The following is a 17,565-nucleotide window of genomic DNA, read 5'->3' on the forward strand; positions in this document are numbered from 1 at the left end:
TTGCTATCACTGATTTTTGAAATGATACTGTAGGGTCGTATTAAAAATAAATATATAAATTAAAGAAAAAAAAATCACATTCATGTCATCCTTTGCAAACTTCAAATTTCCTTTATCATTTTATTAAATAACCACAGACTGTCCTGTACAAGAACATATATATTATGGAGAGAAAGACAACCAGACTGACAAAGCAGTCAGGCTTCAAATAAGAAAAGGCAGATGACAGAATCCATAACTGATGCAACTCTACTGCTCCTGAAAGAGAAGAGAAAACAGCTGTCAGGATTTTAAACACTTCAAATGTCTTGAGATTCCATGCATATGATCTTATGTTAAATGACAAACAAATCAGCGTGTAGAAACTGATGTGAAAGACAGCACATACAGTCCAATAAAGAAAAGCATACATACAGATTTTTTGCATTGGTACATTAGATGGCTTGATTCTCAGGTGATTTTAAACAAAGCAAGTGTGTACAGTGATCATCCGCATGCATACAAATATTCATAAATCAAAAGTCTAGTTTGAAGTTATAGCTTTTTGGTATGGCTTTTAGAACTGATTAGGGTGAACAGGATTTAATTTAGTTTGTGTGACTGTATGTAATTGCTTTTGTTGTATTAATTATGCTGGAAAGCACTTTGGTAAACGGCAAGTTGTTTTAAATGTGCTGTAGAAATAAAATTTGCATTGTATTGTATATTACACTGTCACATAACATGCCGTGTTCAGAACATATCCAGTGAATTTCTTTGAATATTTCATTTTAAAAACACATTGTAAGAACTGAACATAATTGAACAAATTATTATATAGATGGGTAAAAGTACCCTTTTGTCAGCGTTATCATTAAACTAAATAAAAAAAACCCATTAAGCTAGCTATTTGCCAAGGAAACATTTCCCATTTTCATTTAAAGTTGAAGTATTAAAATAACAAACTTAATTAAAAACTACAATCCAATTCAAAATATTAACAAAACAATTCATCGAAATGATAAAATAATACTGATTTTATTTCAGAAATTATTCATAAAAATATTTTAATACATTCACATTTAGGATAATTACGGACCAAGCACTGAAAGTGTTTGTTAGTTTTATTCTTTTTATAATAACAATAAATTATAATTATTATTATTATCATTATGGCTGTGGCTATGTACACCAAGTTTATATAGCAAAAGATTCTATTGACACTGTGTAAAATATCAGTATTTTCTTTGCCAGTTAGTTAAATAGTTAGATGCTATTTATACATATAACTACTGGCAGATAGTATTTGCACCTCAGTGTTGTTGTAGATTAAACGGTATGTAATAATAACAGTGTAAATGATTGTTTTTTAAATTATGAAATGGATATCACCTTATTGGGACAATAAAGCCCTCCCTACACCTAACCAATAAACACTTTATTATTAAACACGTTAGACACTTTATTTCCCCTTTTCGAATATTTTCGTCATTTTTATTGAAAATAAAAGCCTTTCCGATCTGATATGTGATGGGAAAAGGGAGTAGAGTGAGTTCGGCAAAAGAAGGATTTTAACTCGGGTCGATTTGCGTCAAAACTTTCTACCACGTGCCTTACCCCTACACTATTGTTACTGTGGACAATCCAGTGTCTTCCGTAATTTTGCCCAATCAGACATCAGTGGGCGGAGTTAGTGTAAATAGCCTCTGCCATCAAGGATACTTTATTACGCATTACGTAAATACGTATTAATTATTCATTTGCCATGGAAGTCAAATAGAAATTGTAGGAAAATTATCAAATTTGGTACACTTATAGAGGTGGTCCTGAATAGTAATCTGACCAACTTTGGGGTCTCTAGTTCTATGCGTGTTTTGACAAATGAGCCCAAGGTCTCCAATGCAAACTGATGATTTTGCCACATGGACATGAACTGCAAGGTGATGCTGAGATTTGATGGTCTCTATAAATCAAAAACAACAAACCTTAGCGACATTACTGTGCAGTACATAATGTGACCTGAAGTCATTCTGGCAGTTGGAATACGCCATGCCAAGACCCAGTCCCGTTCCAAAGGCAATGGGCGACGTCCGGCCTGCAAAAACATCTTGATATATTAAGATGGATGAAGACATATTCTAATAAGTCTGGTTTACATAAGGTATATACTTACGCTTGAAGAATACAACAGAGAACACAATTCCTAGACCCAGCCCGGTACCTACAAGAGAAAACCATTATATTACAAAATGACTCTTGTCTGTGGCACTGTCATGGTGTTAGAGATTGCAATACCATTGTACTTTGAAGGCATTGTATTTTAAGAAAATACCATGATAATATAGAAAAACAGTCCAAAACGCTTCAAACCGTGGATATATCATTGTATCATGTCCAAAATACTACAGTAACTATCCATAGTACCAGTAGTATGTCACTGCCATAGTAACTAACGTTAAGTTATGGCGACTCGAGATTAGAAGAAGGCGGTCCTAATAGGCATTCACATAGTACCTTTTTTAATATAACACAAAAACATTAGTTCTCAAAGCCTAACACGCTGTCAAAACATACCGAGTTACAAACTTAGACAGGATTTATGAGTGTACCGCCGTCTAGTTAGGGAGTTCACAACGTTTTGAGTCAAATCCGATGTGCGAGAGAGCGTCTTATCTGATCAATGACCTGAGTGCCCTACACGGACTTGACCTCCTACCGTGAATTAAGCAGGTTATTGAATAAAACCAATCCTTACCGACTTTAATAGCGCAGTCTGCGAGGCAGCGATCCCACTTTTGGCCGATCTCTTTCTCAGACATGATGACAGCAGACTGGATGACTTTAGCTTGAAGGCTGCACTAGGACGCTGTCATACTTTCCTTCGCCGACAGTGTAAGTATATTCGCGCTGCATGATGGCGCCACCAGCTGGACAGGCGGGGAAATACTGCACGTTTAGTTAAAGGGATAGTTCACCCAAAAATGAAACTTCTGTCATAATTTAAATTTACACACCCTCATGTGGTTTCAAACCGGTACGAGTTTCTTTCTTCTGTTGAACACAAAATAAGATATTTTGAAGAATGTCGGTAACCAAAATGCGTCGGCACGCATTGACTTCCATAGCATTTTTTTTCCTACTATGGAAGTCAATGGTGCATCAACTGTGTGATTACAAATATTCTTCAAAATATCATTGTTTGTGTTCAACAGAAGAAAGAAACTCATACAGGTTCGGATCAACTTAAGGGTTAGTAAGTAATGACACAATTTTAATTTTTGGGTGAACTAACGTTATCCCTTTAATATGATTGACACCCATGTACAAAATTATATCGCGAGGAAAAATAAAATTTTTAATGAAAATTTTGTATTAACCCTCTGATACATTTTGTATTAACCATCTGATTAACCCCCTGTGACCAAAAAATAAAAAAATTAAAAAAATTGCTACTTCATCGGAATGGTACGATACTCGGCGACTTTTGCGATAGTCGCTAAGTGACCAAAAAAATGTAAGCTAAATGGTGGAGAAAAAAAGGTCACTTGTGTCACCTGAGTTGTTCACAGTCAAAAATGACCACCATATGGAATAGGCAAAGAATACGAAAAAAAAAAAAAAAAATTTATAGAATACAAGATTTTTTTTGCAATCTACAAATCAGCCACCATGCAGAAAAAAGTGCACAGCAATGGAGGGGTGACACTCTAACATATCAAGAGTGCAAAATAGAAAAAATATTATAGAACAAAAATATATTACATGATTTTACTGGGGAAAAAAGTTACATTTCAGGTGATCTGTGACTTTTGAGTGCGGACAACACAAGTGTGAAATGAAATCAAGGCATTCTAATTATAGCTTGATAATCAGTCATTTCAATTTATATTCAAAAATAATAATGCATTTTAAGTATTTTAAGCAAGCAAACTAAATTAAATGAGATTTATTTAAATAGCCCCAGTCCTCCAAACTGGCTGTTTTGATACAAAAGCAAATCATACTGTATGCACAAATTATTAAAAGTAATAAAATGCTTGATTTCTGTAGATTAAAAGTTTGTTTTTATAAATATTTAGTGAAATTAACTGTCAATGGTTCCTAAGTTTTGAAAACTACAAAACATTCATAATTATGATTCATCATATAAATATCAACCTTATAATGTAATGTAAAACTCCTGTTTAAACTTGAATATTTAATTTTTTTACATATTGAGTTATACAAAATAACAACTGTGGTGGTACACATGATTGCTTTCCTGAGATGAAAATACAACAATTTACAATAAAAAGAGGATTTTGAGAAGATTCTGGTCACTGTGGAAGTGCGCTGAACATGTGACACGGCGTACAAGATCATCACATCAAACTGTTTACAGATGCGATACTGCAGATACATACAACTTTCTTAACGATACAACCATCTCACGCTGAGGTTAGTTAATAGGTCTGCTAATAATCTGCTTTCACATATACAGAATGCCCCATCAATTCAATCATGTGTCCTAAGAAGACCTATAAACCTGCTAAAGGTAAAGCTACAACTCAATTTAAGCCAAAAAATCTTTTTTTGTTGAAAATGCAAATAGAAATAGAGGCAGATTTGATCTATAATGCACATTTGCTTAAGTGTCTGTTATTAAAACTGAATTTTTCAGAACAAGAACAGCATCAATAACAACAATAAACATCAGAAAGTGCATCATCGGGCAGCAGGACGCTAAACCAGGAGGACACATCACAGATTTTAACGTCAGTGGACGCCAGGTCACCCGACATACACAAACTGCCATCTAAAGCAACATCTCCTCTACTCAGAGTCCTGTTTCTCATCCGTCTCTGGTGGGCTCGTCTCCTCTCTCTTCGGCCTCACGGCGCTGCTGCTGATGGACAGGAGATCCCTCAGCTCCTTGTTTTCAATCTGCATCAACAAAAAGCTGGTTTATTAACATACACTGAATATTCAGCGATATTATTGGTTTGACTGCACTGACACTATCGGGTGAAGCTAAATAACAACACTAGTCTTCTGTAGAGCTAAACTTGTTTCATAATGAACTTTGCAGTTATTGAACTGAACTGAATCAACACTGAACTGACTTGAGCTGAATGATGACTCTATTGTCTTTTTAGAGTTGAACAATTTGAATTAGTCTCATATTTTTTCTCATCATTATTTCTGTTACTTTCAAAACAATTTCTACTGTGTAAAGCGCTATATAAATTAGGGCTGGGTAAAAAATATCGATTTCTCGATTTTAATCGATTCTCATTTTTACTAAACGATATCGATTCTTAAATCCCAAGAATCGATTAGTCACAGTGTTGCCAACTTAGCGCCTTTGTCGATATTTTTAGCGACTTTTCAGACCCCGTTAGCGACATTTTTTCAAAAAAGCGACTAGCGACAAATCTAGCTACTTTTTTGACAAACCTCAGTAACCTCCAAATGTTGCCAGCACAGTCCTGCGAGCGCGAGTTTTGCTTTCTCCTTGCCGTCACACACCTCTCTCTGCGTCTACCCTGTTCAGTGAATGGCTGAGAGAGGAGCAGCTAACAGAGGTGAATGAGCAGTGTTGTTTCCACAGACTTATCACTTATCTTTTGTTTTATATTTAAAGAATTTAGTTTGACCATTTTATTTTATTACTTGTGCTTATCACTTGTAATACTCACTATCACAGTGCTTAGTTCACCCAGTTCCCGAACTCTCTCAATTCAGATAATTTTGCACATATAAAAAAATAGTCATTCAAGCTCTACTCGTTCTATTGTCTGACAAAAAATATATATATAGTAAATGAGAACAGCTTTATTGGACATTCGGTTATATTATATTATATTATATTAAAATACAGTATGTGAGCATGATTTTAATGAGAAAAAACAGGCAGGCAGAACGCAGGTACGCCGCGATGACGTCATGAATATGCTAATTAACGTATGACGTCATCTAGCGACATTTAGCGACTTTTAGGGGAGGCGTTAGCTACTTTACTTTGAAAATAGTTGGCAACACTGATTAGTCATCCTGTTTTCAGTTGATGAATGAATGTAACATGGTTGCGCGCATCCCATCCGATAAATCGCTATAATCTTTGTGCTTTGTTATTATTGATATGAAACAAAGTCTCAGATTTCAAATTACGTCCATTTCCTTATGAAATTCAAAAATATAATTACCGTTTTGGCGCTGTGGCGTGAGATCGCTCTGGCGCAGCTCAAGAGAAGCAGCAGCGCGGAGCGCACGTGATCTTCTCTTCCGCCTTAATAATAATACCAGTTATAGCGCGAAATAAACTTGAATGAGCATCTGAAAGTGTGTTAAAAGATAGAGTACAACTTATCGAAGTCCGTATCATGTGACATGGAATCGCTCAATCAGTGTTTCAACCGTGGAAAGACGTGCAATGTCATGTACTTCACATTTACCTCAGAAAAAACATATCCAGTGACCATAAACTCGTTAGTCAGCTAGAAAAATTTACTCTAGAGAGGAGCATTTTGTTAAATATATGCCCCATATTACATATTCATTATAATTTTTAATGTTCTTCAATATTTAATGCATGTTAGAATAAATCTGGAAAGTTTTTTATGACAGCCACCATTTAAATTTTTATATAATTTCATATAACTTTATTATTATAAAAATAAATAAAAGTGTATTTTAAGTGTTTGTATACAAATCAGTTAATTTTTACCTTCAATATTATAGTAGGCTAATAAAGCCAATAGGCTACAACAACTGACTCCCATAGTTTACAATAATAGTTAAGAGATTTGTTTTCCTTGAGAAAATTTGCAGTGTATTGTACCTGATATCTAAAATAATCAATATTGAATCGAATCGTAATCGAATCGAATTGCAAGCTTGTGAATCGAAATCGAATCGAATTGTGAAATTTGTGTCAATACCCAGCCCTAATATAAATAAAGGTGACTTAAAAATGACATACAAAAGCGTAAATTATAAGTGTCTAATTGGGCAAAATCAAATAAAGCCAATACTTCAAGCTGTGCCAGCCGCTCTTTGACCGAGCAGTAGTGTTGGTCGTCCATGTGTACAGCTTTACGCATAACTTGACCCATTTCACAGATCCGCTCCAACTGGTTTTGAACCTCCTGGGGGGAAAAAAAAGCTTATTTTAGGTTTCATTCTGGCTGATTTTTGAACACACTGAATCAGACTTATTTTAAAGTGCCTCTATTATGCTATGTTAAAGATTGCTGATTTTGTTTTGAAGTCTCCTACAATAGGTTTACATCAAGTCAAAAAACACTTTATTTTTCTCATGCTATCCATTGCAGCATCAGCTCTTTTCTCACAGTGTCTGAAACGGTTCAATAAAGGATTCAGTCTCTCTAAACTCCTCCTTTCCGAGAGCTACTCTGCTCTGATTGGTCAGAAAGCCACGTTTCCATTACCCTTCAAATTGCGCAAATTGAAAATACGCCCAATGGAAACACGTCCATTTCGCAAAAACTCCCATTTATCGCAAAAAAAAGTTTTTACGCTCGCATGAGGTGGTTTTTCATGCAATTCAAAAAATGAAATATTTCGCAAAACTGAAATTTTTGCACATTTACAGGTCACCTGACGTAGTTTGGACAGAATACGAGACAGAGTTCTTTATTAAATTCATATTAAGACAAAAGAATTACAGGAATAACGGATTCTAAAGCTCAAATAAATGCCAAAATCAAGACCTCGAAGCAGATATGAGGGAGAAACACCCAGAAACACCTCATATGTGCCGCTCTCAAGTATAAGGGTTGTTCCTTGCCATTAATGCTGGGAAAACACACACACGTCTCCTTCGATTAATAATAATGGCCAGTGCAGTGGCTGGGATATAGTACATAAACCTACCAACGTCCGTTGACATGGTTTTTGGAATGACTTTACTTATCGCGAGAGGAAAAAATCAAGTTTTAGTCGCATAACATCGTCATTTCGCAATAGTTTTTTGTCGACATTTAGAAAAAATAAATAAATAGAAAAATAAATAACATAAAATCGCAAAAGTTTTGCACAAATCTGTAATGGAAACGCACCTTCAGTCTGTTTTGATTGGTCGACCGCTAACAACGCAGGTCCGAAATCAAACGCTCATTACTATATCTGAATTTCAGCTCTGATCCTCCTCAGCGCTTGATACACAGTGATACGAACGGTAACAATGGCGTTGGTTTTACCGTATTAATTCCAGCGTGAGTCCTCATGCTTTGGAAGTGCAGAAAAATATGCTTTCTCAGCACTGAAAACAGCGTCTTCTCAACATGTCGACACATGAACCAAACTCTTTCAGTCTCAGTTACAACTACAGTGTTTGAGGGTCAAAGTAGACGTAGACACATGGTATTGTTACATTATGTACATTTGTTATAAACCTACGTAGGTTTGTGCAGGAATTGAGACTGGGACACTGAAAGTGAAACACTCTTTGAAACTTTTACATTCACAAACAGCTGTATTACACACTACATGACAGGTAATATTTGAAAAAGCATAACGGGCACTTTAAAGGAAAGACGTCTTATGTAATGAAAACTACTAAGAAATCAAGGGGTTGGCACCTTGGCATGATCCTGGTGAAGGTTGAGCACAGGTTTAGTATCCAGCTCTTTCTTTTCCATCATCAGCTGAAGCATCTGCTTTCGGTATCGGCCCATGATCAGCTCTAAAGCGTACTGGTGCTCCTCCAGAGACAGCCAGAGATCTGTGAACAGCACAAAGAGTTGAATCAAGGATTCACTTCAAAAATGTGAAGAAACTCTATGAAGAAACTCAAGCTGTCTTGCCTCTGTTCTCCTGCTGGAGATCTTTGATTTGGGTGTTCTCCTGGGTCAGCAGGACGTGAGGTTTGTATCTGGACAGCTCCTGATACTCTGTGCCTTCCTCTGTGTACTAAAGACAGGACAAATAGAGCTTCATATTGGGGAGTTATTGTTTATTCTTCATTTGGTGTCAGTAGGGATGCAACATATACAGGGTTCTGGGGCTATACAATAAAACTGCTAATGTAAATAATTAACAAGGATAATAATTGTATGTGTATTTATATATATATATATATATATATATATATATATATATATATATATATATATATATATATACATAGTTTTCGAGAGAGAGAGAAGAATATTTAAATTGATCAAATTAAATCAAGTAAATAAATAACAGAATAATAAATCAAAATGATCATTAGTTATAGGCTTGAAATCAGCATAAATTAAATTTAGTACCAAATGCAAAAAAAAGATATAGATAAAAGAATAGAATAGAACATTAACAATATACTTATAAATATATACTAAAATATACTAAAAATCAACCATCAAAATTATCAAGTTTATTCCTGATTTCACTTTGCGCATGTGTATGTCAACAGTATTTATAAAATCAGACATCATATCAATTATCAGCCATAACACAAAAATAATTATCAGTTATTATCAGTCAAAACTTTAATATTGCATTGCATTCCAACCAAGCTTTTATCCACAGATTGTCCTGGAGTAACCGGAGGCACAGCAAAAATTATGTTCTTACTCTATGTTTTTGTCTTGTTTTAAATTACAAATATCTAAAAATTATTAAATCATCATACATACAAACAAACTCAAGGAAAAAAATGACTTAAGATAAGTCTTGTTTTCTGAAAAATGTATAAAAAGTTAGTTTATTCTTAAAACAAGAAAAACATCTGCCTTTATAATATAAGCCATTGAGTTAAGTTTATTTTTCATACCCCAGTCTTATATTTTTTATTATTAAGCACAGACTTGCTTTTTTTTTTTAGAAGACTCATCTGAAGTCATCTAGCTTCTCAAGTAAAAAACACGAAGTAATAAAATCATTTTTTAGCAGTGTCTACAACAACCTTTGCTCATCAGCCCAGATCTTACACACTATAAGCCACATGCTTTGCAGCAATAAATCATATTGTGCAATGTAACTTACATGCAATAGCATGCAAACAACTGTAATTCATGCAGTGCATGCTTTTTGTCATACTACAGGTGCTCTGTAGGGAGGTCAGTAAGAGATTCATATCATGCCTTGTCAGGGAGAGTGTTTCCGACCTCCTTCATGCTGTGTATCTTCTGGCTGAGGACGCTGGACTGATCGATGAGACCCTCCGCGGCGTTATCGTGTTCCTTCAGCCGCTCCAGGAGAGTCCTCGCGTCGCCGAGCACCTTCTCCAGCGAGCACGACATCCTCAAACTACACCGCTGTGCTTATCGAGCGCGACGCATAACAGTACAACTAGAACAATGTTGAGATATATTACATATTTACTTCCTCATATCGATCACAAAATGTAAGTCTAATAAGAGAATCGATTAAGGAGATCTGTCAACAAACTAACTAAAGGAACTTCCTGTACTAGTCAAAGTCAAATACGTCAACGTCTTTTGAACAATTTATTTTCAAAATAAAAGTCTGTTTGGTAAAAAATAAAAGTACTCTTAACTTGATAAAAATTTCAGCATTCTAAATTTTTAGCATATTTTTTATACTAAAATCAGCATAAATTCAGTCCCAAAAGAAAAACGATGCAATGGATTTAACGTATTTATTCTCTGTAAAATTTAAACGTCAATATTGTATATTATCATGTTTTTATTCCTGAAGACTACAGGTTTAATGTACATGACAACACAGTATAGATCTATTATATTAGCCATCATATCAGTCATATCAACCATGACACAAAAAATATTATCAGTTATCAGGCATAATTGTAATATTAACCTGAGGTTTATACTTCAAAAAAATAAAAAGCCTGTTTGGGTGAAAATAAAAAGTAGTCAAGTGAATTAACATGTTTTCTTTTTATTAATAACATCCTAAAATTACTACTATTACTACTTGTAATAGTATGCAAAATGTACATTGCTAACAAATTAACATCATATGCTTGTAAAAGAAAAATAATTTTTCTAACTTTTAAATTCACATTTGAGGAACAGTATGACTGTGTGTAATTTATGTAAGAGAACAAAACAGTGTTTAAGTTACATTCTTCTGGAGAATTATCCTAAATTGCGTATGCATAGTTGCCTCTGCATAGTACGGTCGAATAGAAGAAAGTATTTCGACATCTAACTATAATAAGTTCGTCAAGACAAACTTTGATGTTGGCTTGAGAAAGCCTGAACAGAAAGTCTGAAAAGCTTGAAGTTTGAAGGTTTTCAGTTTCAAGTCGTTTGAAGTTTAAAGTAGATTTAAAGGTTAAAGTTGGAAGGTTTTGAAGGCAATAGCCTACAGTCTATCAGAAAACAGATTGATAGATAGATAGACAGATAGATAGTTTTTAGCATGTTGTGTAAACATGTTTTACATTGCTAGCATGTTTTAGCATGATTTAGCACATTGCTTTCATGTTTTAAGCATTTGGCTAACATGATTTAACATGTTGCTAGCATGATTTAACATGATACTAACAATTTATAACACAAATTAACACATTGCTAGCATGTTTTAGCATGTTGTTAGCATGAATTAATGCATTACTAGCATGTTTTAACACATTGTTAACATGTTTTAGCATATTTTTAGCATGATTTAACCCAGTGGTTCTCAAACTTTTTTGGTCGCGCCCCCCTTTAAACCTTTAAAAAAGGTTAGCTGGAGAGGTGCTTTTCTATGGCGAGCAACTTCTATGTTGGGCTTGTTCCAACAGTGAAATGTCAACGGTCTGAAGAAAAACGATTCAGTGTAATTGACGTCCGATGCTGCTTTATAAAGGCAGAGCGCTATTCACACACTTGAATTAATAGATTTTTAGTAGACAATAGATTTTTTTCTTTTTCTGCTGATCTCTCCACACTTTGAACCACTACTTTAACCATCTATGATTTTAACATTGTTAGCATGTTTTAGCACATTGCTAGCATGTTTTAGCACATTGTTAGCACGTTTAACATGTTATCATGTTTTAACATGTTGCTAACATGAATTAACAACATGTTGCTAACGTATTTTAACATGCTGTAGGCATGTTGCTTGCATGTTTTAGCACAAAGGTAGTTGCTAGGCTTTGTTAAATCAAGCTAGCAACATGCTATGCTAAATCATGTTATGAACATGTTAAATCATGTTATGAACATGCAATGTCCTTAAACATGCTTGAAAGCTCTAAAATGAGTTTTCAGTCTCAAAAGATGAATATTACAGTTTTTCTCGATTGCTTAAACACTATAACCAGGCTTTTGAACTAAAATTTCAAAACCATAATGCCATTTATCAAAAAGCACACCCATTTCACTAAACTATAAACACTATTCCCTGTTTTGACACATGAGTCAGATTTGTTGAACTGTCACTGCAAAACTCTACACACAAATCCCTTCATTTCTCATTGCTTAGACCATGTTGTCATTTAGAAAGCACTAGCATTCAAAATTGTTCACTCAAGTCAGCACAGCTTCAGCTCAGTTAGCACACAATTACCCAGGTGGAAACACTAAGAGTCAAAATTGAACACACATCAATCAGATCCTTCAATAGATAGATAAAAGGGCCCAAATCCGTTTATTGTGTTTTGGAACAATGGATCCAGAAAGACATGAAGGAAGAGGGATAAGAATGAGGAGGAGGAAGGGCAAGGACAAGAAGACAAGCAGTCTCAGATGAAATTCAAGCCACTCTAGTTGCCCATGTCTTTATCAATGGTATGATTATGAGGGAGGCTCGGCTACGAGTAAGGCCAAATTTGAGTCGCTTTACCGTCGCCTCGAGAACCTTCAGGGAGGTGTGGTGGCAAACAAAATTCTATCACTGAATAAGAGACAAACATTTCCAATAGTCTTTGATGAGGTTTATTTTCTTGCAAGAAAAGGCCAGCAGTCGTACAGTCAGACAGTGTGGCTGCAGAGTGTGACAGTGAAGGGAGGGCTTCCTTTCTCCTTTATAGTCTTGACTCCCAGAATGTTATCTTTCTAGTTATTTCAACCATATGTGGAACATTCTTAGACGTGTCCATCATATTGTATCCTTGAGTGGAGACCCTCCTGTTACGTCCCAACACTCTTTACCATTCCAATACGATTCGAATTCCATATTAGAATATGGTTTGTGTGTGTTCTTTTACTGTCATATGGTGGTCACACACATCTTACTGTAAGTAAATATAAAAAAAAATTTAGAGGAGAGAGTAAAAAAAAAAAAAGTAAAAAAAAAGAGTAAAACAGGAAAAAAAATGTTTTTGTGTGTGTGTTTTCTGTGTATGAATAAAAATGTGCCAATGTATCCACTGGTTGTGTCTTTTGTGTTCATCATGTGAAAAGGTTTGTGAGGGGGGGGGGGGGGGAACCACAAGCAACATAACTTACCAGGAAATGTTGTTTTGAATTTATTGCACCAGTGTCTTAGACTATGTTGTAGTGTGTGTGATTTTGAGGGCTTGTGTGTCCTGTCTGAGGGCAAAGTTTGGTTTTTCAGCAAGAGTGAATGGTTTTGAGTGTAGAGCTTCATTTTGACCTGAAAATAGGATGTTTGGGGAATTGGGTGAGACGTTATGGATTTGTGTTTATAGTTTTGAGAATACGAGGCATAGTTTCAAGAAATGTGTTTAAGCAATCGAGAAAAACTGTAAATAGCACAACAGTATGTTGGCTTTCTCAAGCCAACATAATAAACAACACACACTTCACCTTTAACACTATACTTTACAGTAAGAACCCCACGGTGAACTGTAATTTAGAGATGATTATTGCAAAATTATCTTTTACAACCAGGGTAAAATAAACGTCAAATATGTCAGTCCAGGAGTGAGAGTGTAGAAGAAACCATAGATACAAACATGTCATTTATTTAATGTTTTGCATAGATCACAGCAGATTCACAATATGAGGCATGCATTAAAAGAACCATGGAACTGTATTCAAATGTGAACCATCACTGTAACATCCCTTTATGGTAAGGTATGACAACATTTGGTCTAATTTGCCAAAACTCATTTCTATTAACAAAGAACATAATCCTACATTCAAAACCGGTCTAAAAGATTTGGTGTTATGATGGCTTCCAGCAGCTGACGCTTGTCACACAGTCACCATTATGTCACCGAGGTCCTTGCGTTTGAGGTCAGGCACTTTGGCGTCAGACGCAGGATAGCCAACAGGAAGCAGAATTAGAAGCTTCTCATTGGCTGGTCGCTGGAGGAGGGACCTCAACTGTGGACCACAGTTCAAAGGAGTGGTCGTCACGGTAACCAGCCCAACATTCTAAACCCACAAAATGGAATATCACATGAAATTCAAATTCAAAGATCCACAAATGTTTGATGTGTGCGTTTCCGAGTCTCACCTGCAGGGCGGCCAGCAGAATCCCACAGGAAATCGACACACTGATTTCATTGTAATAGTGAGTCTTTTTCTTGCCGTTGGGCAGAAGTCCATGTGTCTGCTTAAACACTAGGATCAGATACGGAGCCACATCCAAATACTCCTTCACCCAGTTTGTCCTGTGAAAGAGAGCATTATAAATATTATCACTTCTTCTTCTTATTATATTACTCTGTATAGCATTAACAACAACAAAAACTTATCATATAACAATGTATAGTATTATAGTGTTATCAACTTTATTATTTCTAATAAATATTGCATTATATTACTGTGTGTTGTACATTATTATAAAAATGACAATAATAATAATAATAATAACAAATTGAATTATTATTATTATATTATAGTGTATCATATTATAAATATATTTTAATTTTATAAATATTATAGTATTATAAATATTATTTCTTATATATTATTATTATATCACTGTGTATACCATTACAACAACAAAAACAACAATAATAATAATTATTATTATTATATTAGTGTATAGTATTATACAAATATTATTTAAATCTTAATTATTATAGTATTATAAACATTATAATTTCTAATAAATATTATTATATTACTGTGAACAGTATTACAACAACAACAAAAATATTAACAATAATTATTATACAAAATCTGTGTAAAGTATTACAATAATAATAATAAAACATTTAATTATTAATATATTATAATGGATCACATTATAAATATATATATATTTAGAATTTTATATTATAGTATTATAAATATTATTGTTTCTTATAAATAATATTAATAAATGACTGTATATTGTATTATAATCATAATAATTTCATATATATATATATATTTTTTTTTATTTTTTTTTATGTGACCTGTTTGAAACATTAACCATGGTAAAAAAGAGATAGAAAAAAGTAACCACAAGGGGGCACTAATATCATAGCTAAATTAGTTTATCAACTCATATTACTATTATTATGTGTCTGTAATTGTTATATTAAATTATAATACATAATATATAACGTATAGTACAGAAAAATAAAACTAATAAACATAAAAAAAAAAAAAAATTGTATTTTTGAAGCCTCTTGTCCATTTGAAACACACCGAAGTCTCTTCAGGTCATGGACCCACTTGTCTCCCATCCTTTGCTTGTAGTTGATCTCCTCCTCTTCCTCAACGATCTCTCTGATCTTGTGTTTCACTTCGGCATCAGACACCACCACATACGTCCAGGGCTCAGTGTGAGCTCCACTGGGTGCAGTGCCTTCCCCCCACACACACACACACACACAGACACAGACACACATGAGTGATGAAACGAGGGGCTGGCTTTGAATGGTTTCCATCATGGTTGCATTACCTGCAGTGCGTATGACATTGTCAATCACTTCTTTTGGAACCGGTTCTGGACTGATGAAGCGGACAGACCGTCTCAGATTCATGAGCGAGTAAAACTTCTCCGAGCGTTCCAGCATCTCGGCAGCAGAGTACTGAGCTGGAGTGTACGGGATGTGGACTAAGTTTTCTTCCTCTGTTGTGTCTAGCCAATCATCATCATCCTCTGTGCACAGACAACAGATTTAGCCAACAATGCCAATCAAAAGAAACACAAATTCACATCATGGCAGTCTCATCTGTCTTTTGTTTTTATTGGTCATCAGAAACTGTCATATATGCTAAATTACTTATATGCAATTATTATTAAAATTATTATATTGGGTAGCACTTTGGTTTAGGGTCCAATTCTCACTATTAACTAGTTGCTTATTAGCATGCATATTATGTTTATTAGTACTTATAAAGCACATATTAATGCCTTATTCTGCATGATCATATTCTACATCCCTTAATCCTACCCAATACCTAAACTTAACATCTACCTTACTAACTATTAATAAGCAGTAATTAAGAATTTATTGAGGCAAGTCATAGCTAATACAGAATATGTGTTCCCCAAACTAAAGTGACCAAATATTGCATATAAACAGTGCACTTAATTGTTGAACAGACCAGAAACATTTCTGAATGTGGGCTGTAATCGAGTATGTTGCAACATCTTCAGCAAGACTTTTTTGGACTTGAACCTTTGCATTGGGTTCAAAACTCTGTCCCAGCAAACGTTGAGATCTCTTCAAAAGTTCTGCATCTTCACTTTAAAGCTCTTGTGTGGAGTTTCTGTTTGCTCTCCTCTTGTACTGACTCTAACCATCCAGACAGTTTCAAGTACTCAAGATGACACTGATGATGTTCAACATATTCTTATCTAACCTCCTGAGATCCAGTAATAAATGTTTTGCTCATTGCAGTAATCATCATGTGCTTTATTGTTTAAATACTGGTCTACTTTTTTTTTTTTAATAATAATAATAATCTATATATTTATATCCATGATGGGTTTTGCAAATGTTTGGGGGCATGGCCAGTATCATTACATTATTATATGACATAATATAACAATATTACTATAGTATATACATTAATATGAATTATAATTAGAAAATATGTAATAGTCTAGCATGTATTCAGATTCTGAAACTCTATACTAATGTAAAAATCTATAATGCATCTTGCTGCTTTATGTATTTAAATGTTTACATAATATTTGATTATTAGTATTATTGTAAGTATTATTGCTTTTGTAGACTGGATAATGGGTGAAAAACTCAAATAAAAAGTCAAGTTCCTATCACTTACTACTTTGTTACAGTAAAATATATGAATAGAGTACAGTACCGTTGTGTTTCCTGCTGATTTCTGTGTCGTCCTGCAGATCCTCATCCACCCATGGTCTGGCTGTCTCTCCTGAACTCTTCTGCTTGGATCTGCTCTCTCTCCTCTGGGAGTTTTTGAAGAGAAACCCTATAATAACGCACAAAACCGCCACGAACACCGGAGTAAGAGCCGAAAACACCGCCATGATGGACGAGTCGACTCAGTCTGAAGGAGTTTCACAAAAGCTCAGTGAAAAGGGAGGGACTCACTCACTTATCTCACTTTCTTTCTCCTGTTAATATTCAAACAGCTCAAAGGAAACATAAAACCGCACAGTTGTCTCTACTATCAGTGTGCAAGTCTCGTTTTAACACTAACATTCGTATCTGCATAATAATTTTTTGCATAATAATACAATAATCAATTATTTAATAATAATAATAATAATAATAATGATAGGTTAATACTAATAATAAGCAATGTATTATTGTTGTTGATATTATTATTCAATAAACAATAAAAATGCAAT

The 17,565-nt window shown here is 34.4% G+C and overlaps 3 protein-coding genes across 4 annotated transcripts; all 3 read right to left on the minus strand.

Moving 5' to 3' along the window:
- On the minus strand, positions 1-2,898 carry micos10 (mitochondrial contact site and cristae organizing system subunit 10). The gene is made up of 4 exons (XM_079850006.1): positions 2,735-2,898; positions 2,153-2,200; positions 1,965-2,074; positions 1-258 (listed from the first exon to the last, which is right to left on the minus strand). Exons 1-4 carry the CDS (start codon positions 2,796-2,798, stop codon positions 250-252), a joined length of 231 nt encoding a protein of 76 aa, XP_079706132.1. The 5' UTR covers positions 2,799-2,898; the 3' UTR covers positions 1-249.
- Positions 2,899-4,558: 1,660 nt separating this feature from the next.
- On the minus strand, positions 4,559-10,423 carry sike1 (suppressor of IKBKE 1). 2 transcript variants are annotated; one of them, XM_079850002.1, is made up of 5 exons: positions 10,074-10,423; positions 8,787-8,892; positions 8,562-8,704; positions 6,993-7,106; positions 4,559-4,902 (listed from the first exon to the last, which is right to left on the minus strand). In XM_079850002.1, exons 1-5 carry the CDS (start codon positions 10,206-10,208, stop codon positions 4,792-4,794), a joined length of 609 nt encoding a protein of 202 aa, XP_079706128.1. In that variant the 5' UTR covers positions 10,209-10,423; the 3' UTR covers positions 4,559-4,791. The 2 variants fall into 2 exon arrangements, with proteins under 2 accessions (XP_079706128.1, XP_079706127.1); XM_079850001.1 differs by having other exon boundaries at positions 10,050-10,423.
- A 391-nt stretch (positions 10,424-10,814) lies between these two features.
- Positions 10,815-17,288, minus strand: iyd (iodotyrosine deiodinase). Its single transcript, XM_079849997.1, has 5 exons — positions 17,058-17,288; positions 15,685-15,885; positions 15,429-15,588; positions 14,305-14,461; positions 10,815-14,222 (listed from the first exon to the last, which is right to left on the minus strand). Exons 1-5 carry the CDS (start codon positions 17,239-17,241, stop codon positions 14,040-14,042), a joined length of 885 nt encoding a protein of 294 aa, XP_079706123.1. The 5' UTR covers positions 17,242-17,288; the 3' UTR covers positions 10,815-14,039.
- Between the last annotated feature and the right edge of the window lie 277 nt (positions 17,289-17,565).

The sequence above is a fragment of the Squalius cephalus genome (genome assembly GCF_949319135.1).
Source record: "Squalius cephalus genome assembly, chromosome: 18".
Classification (NCBI taxonomy): domain Eukaryota; kingdom Metazoa; phylum Chordata; class Actinopteri; order Cypriniformes; family Leuciscidae; genus Squalius; species Squalius cephalus.

Bases quoted from the DNA above. Each gene is read 5' to 3' on its own strand.
- sike1 (XM_079850001.1), bottom strand. From the start codon at position 10,208: ATGTCGTGCTCGCTGGAGAAGGTGCTCGGCGACGCGAGGACTCTCCTG. The intron at 7,107-8,561 runs GTGCCAACCCCT...TTTTCCCCCCAG, and splicing joins TTCACCAGGATCATGCCAAG to GAGGTTCAAAACCAGTTGGA. The intron at 4,903-6,992 runs GTATTGGCTTTA...TTGTTGATGCAG, and splicing joins AGCGGCTGGCACAGCTTGAA to ATTGAAAACAAGGAGCTGAG.
- micos10 (XM_079850006.1), bottom strand. From the start codon at position 2,798: ATGTCTGAGAAAGAGATCGGCCAAAAGTGGGATCGCTGCCTCGCAGAC. The intron at 2,201-2,734 runs GTAAGGATTGGT...TTTCTCTTGTAG, and splicing joins AGACTGCGCTATTAAAGTCG to GTACCGGGCTGGGTCTAGGA. The intron at 2,075-2,152 runs GTAAGTATATAC...ATGTTTTTGCAG, and splicing joins CTCTGTTGTATTCTTCAAGC to GCCGGACGTCGCCCATTGCC.
- iyd (XM_079849997.1), bottom strand. From the start codon at position 17,241: ATGGCGGTGTTTTCGGCTCTTACTCCGGTGTTCGTGGCGGTTTTGTGC. The intron at 14,462-15,428 runs GTGTGTTTCAAA...TCTCTTTCACAG, and splicing joins CATGACCTGAAGAGACTTCG to GACAAACTGGGTGAAGGAGT. The intron at 14,223-14,304 runs GTGAGACTCGGA...TTGTGGGTTTAG, and splicing joins TTCTGCTGGCCGCCCTGCAG to AATGTTGGGCTGGTTACCGT.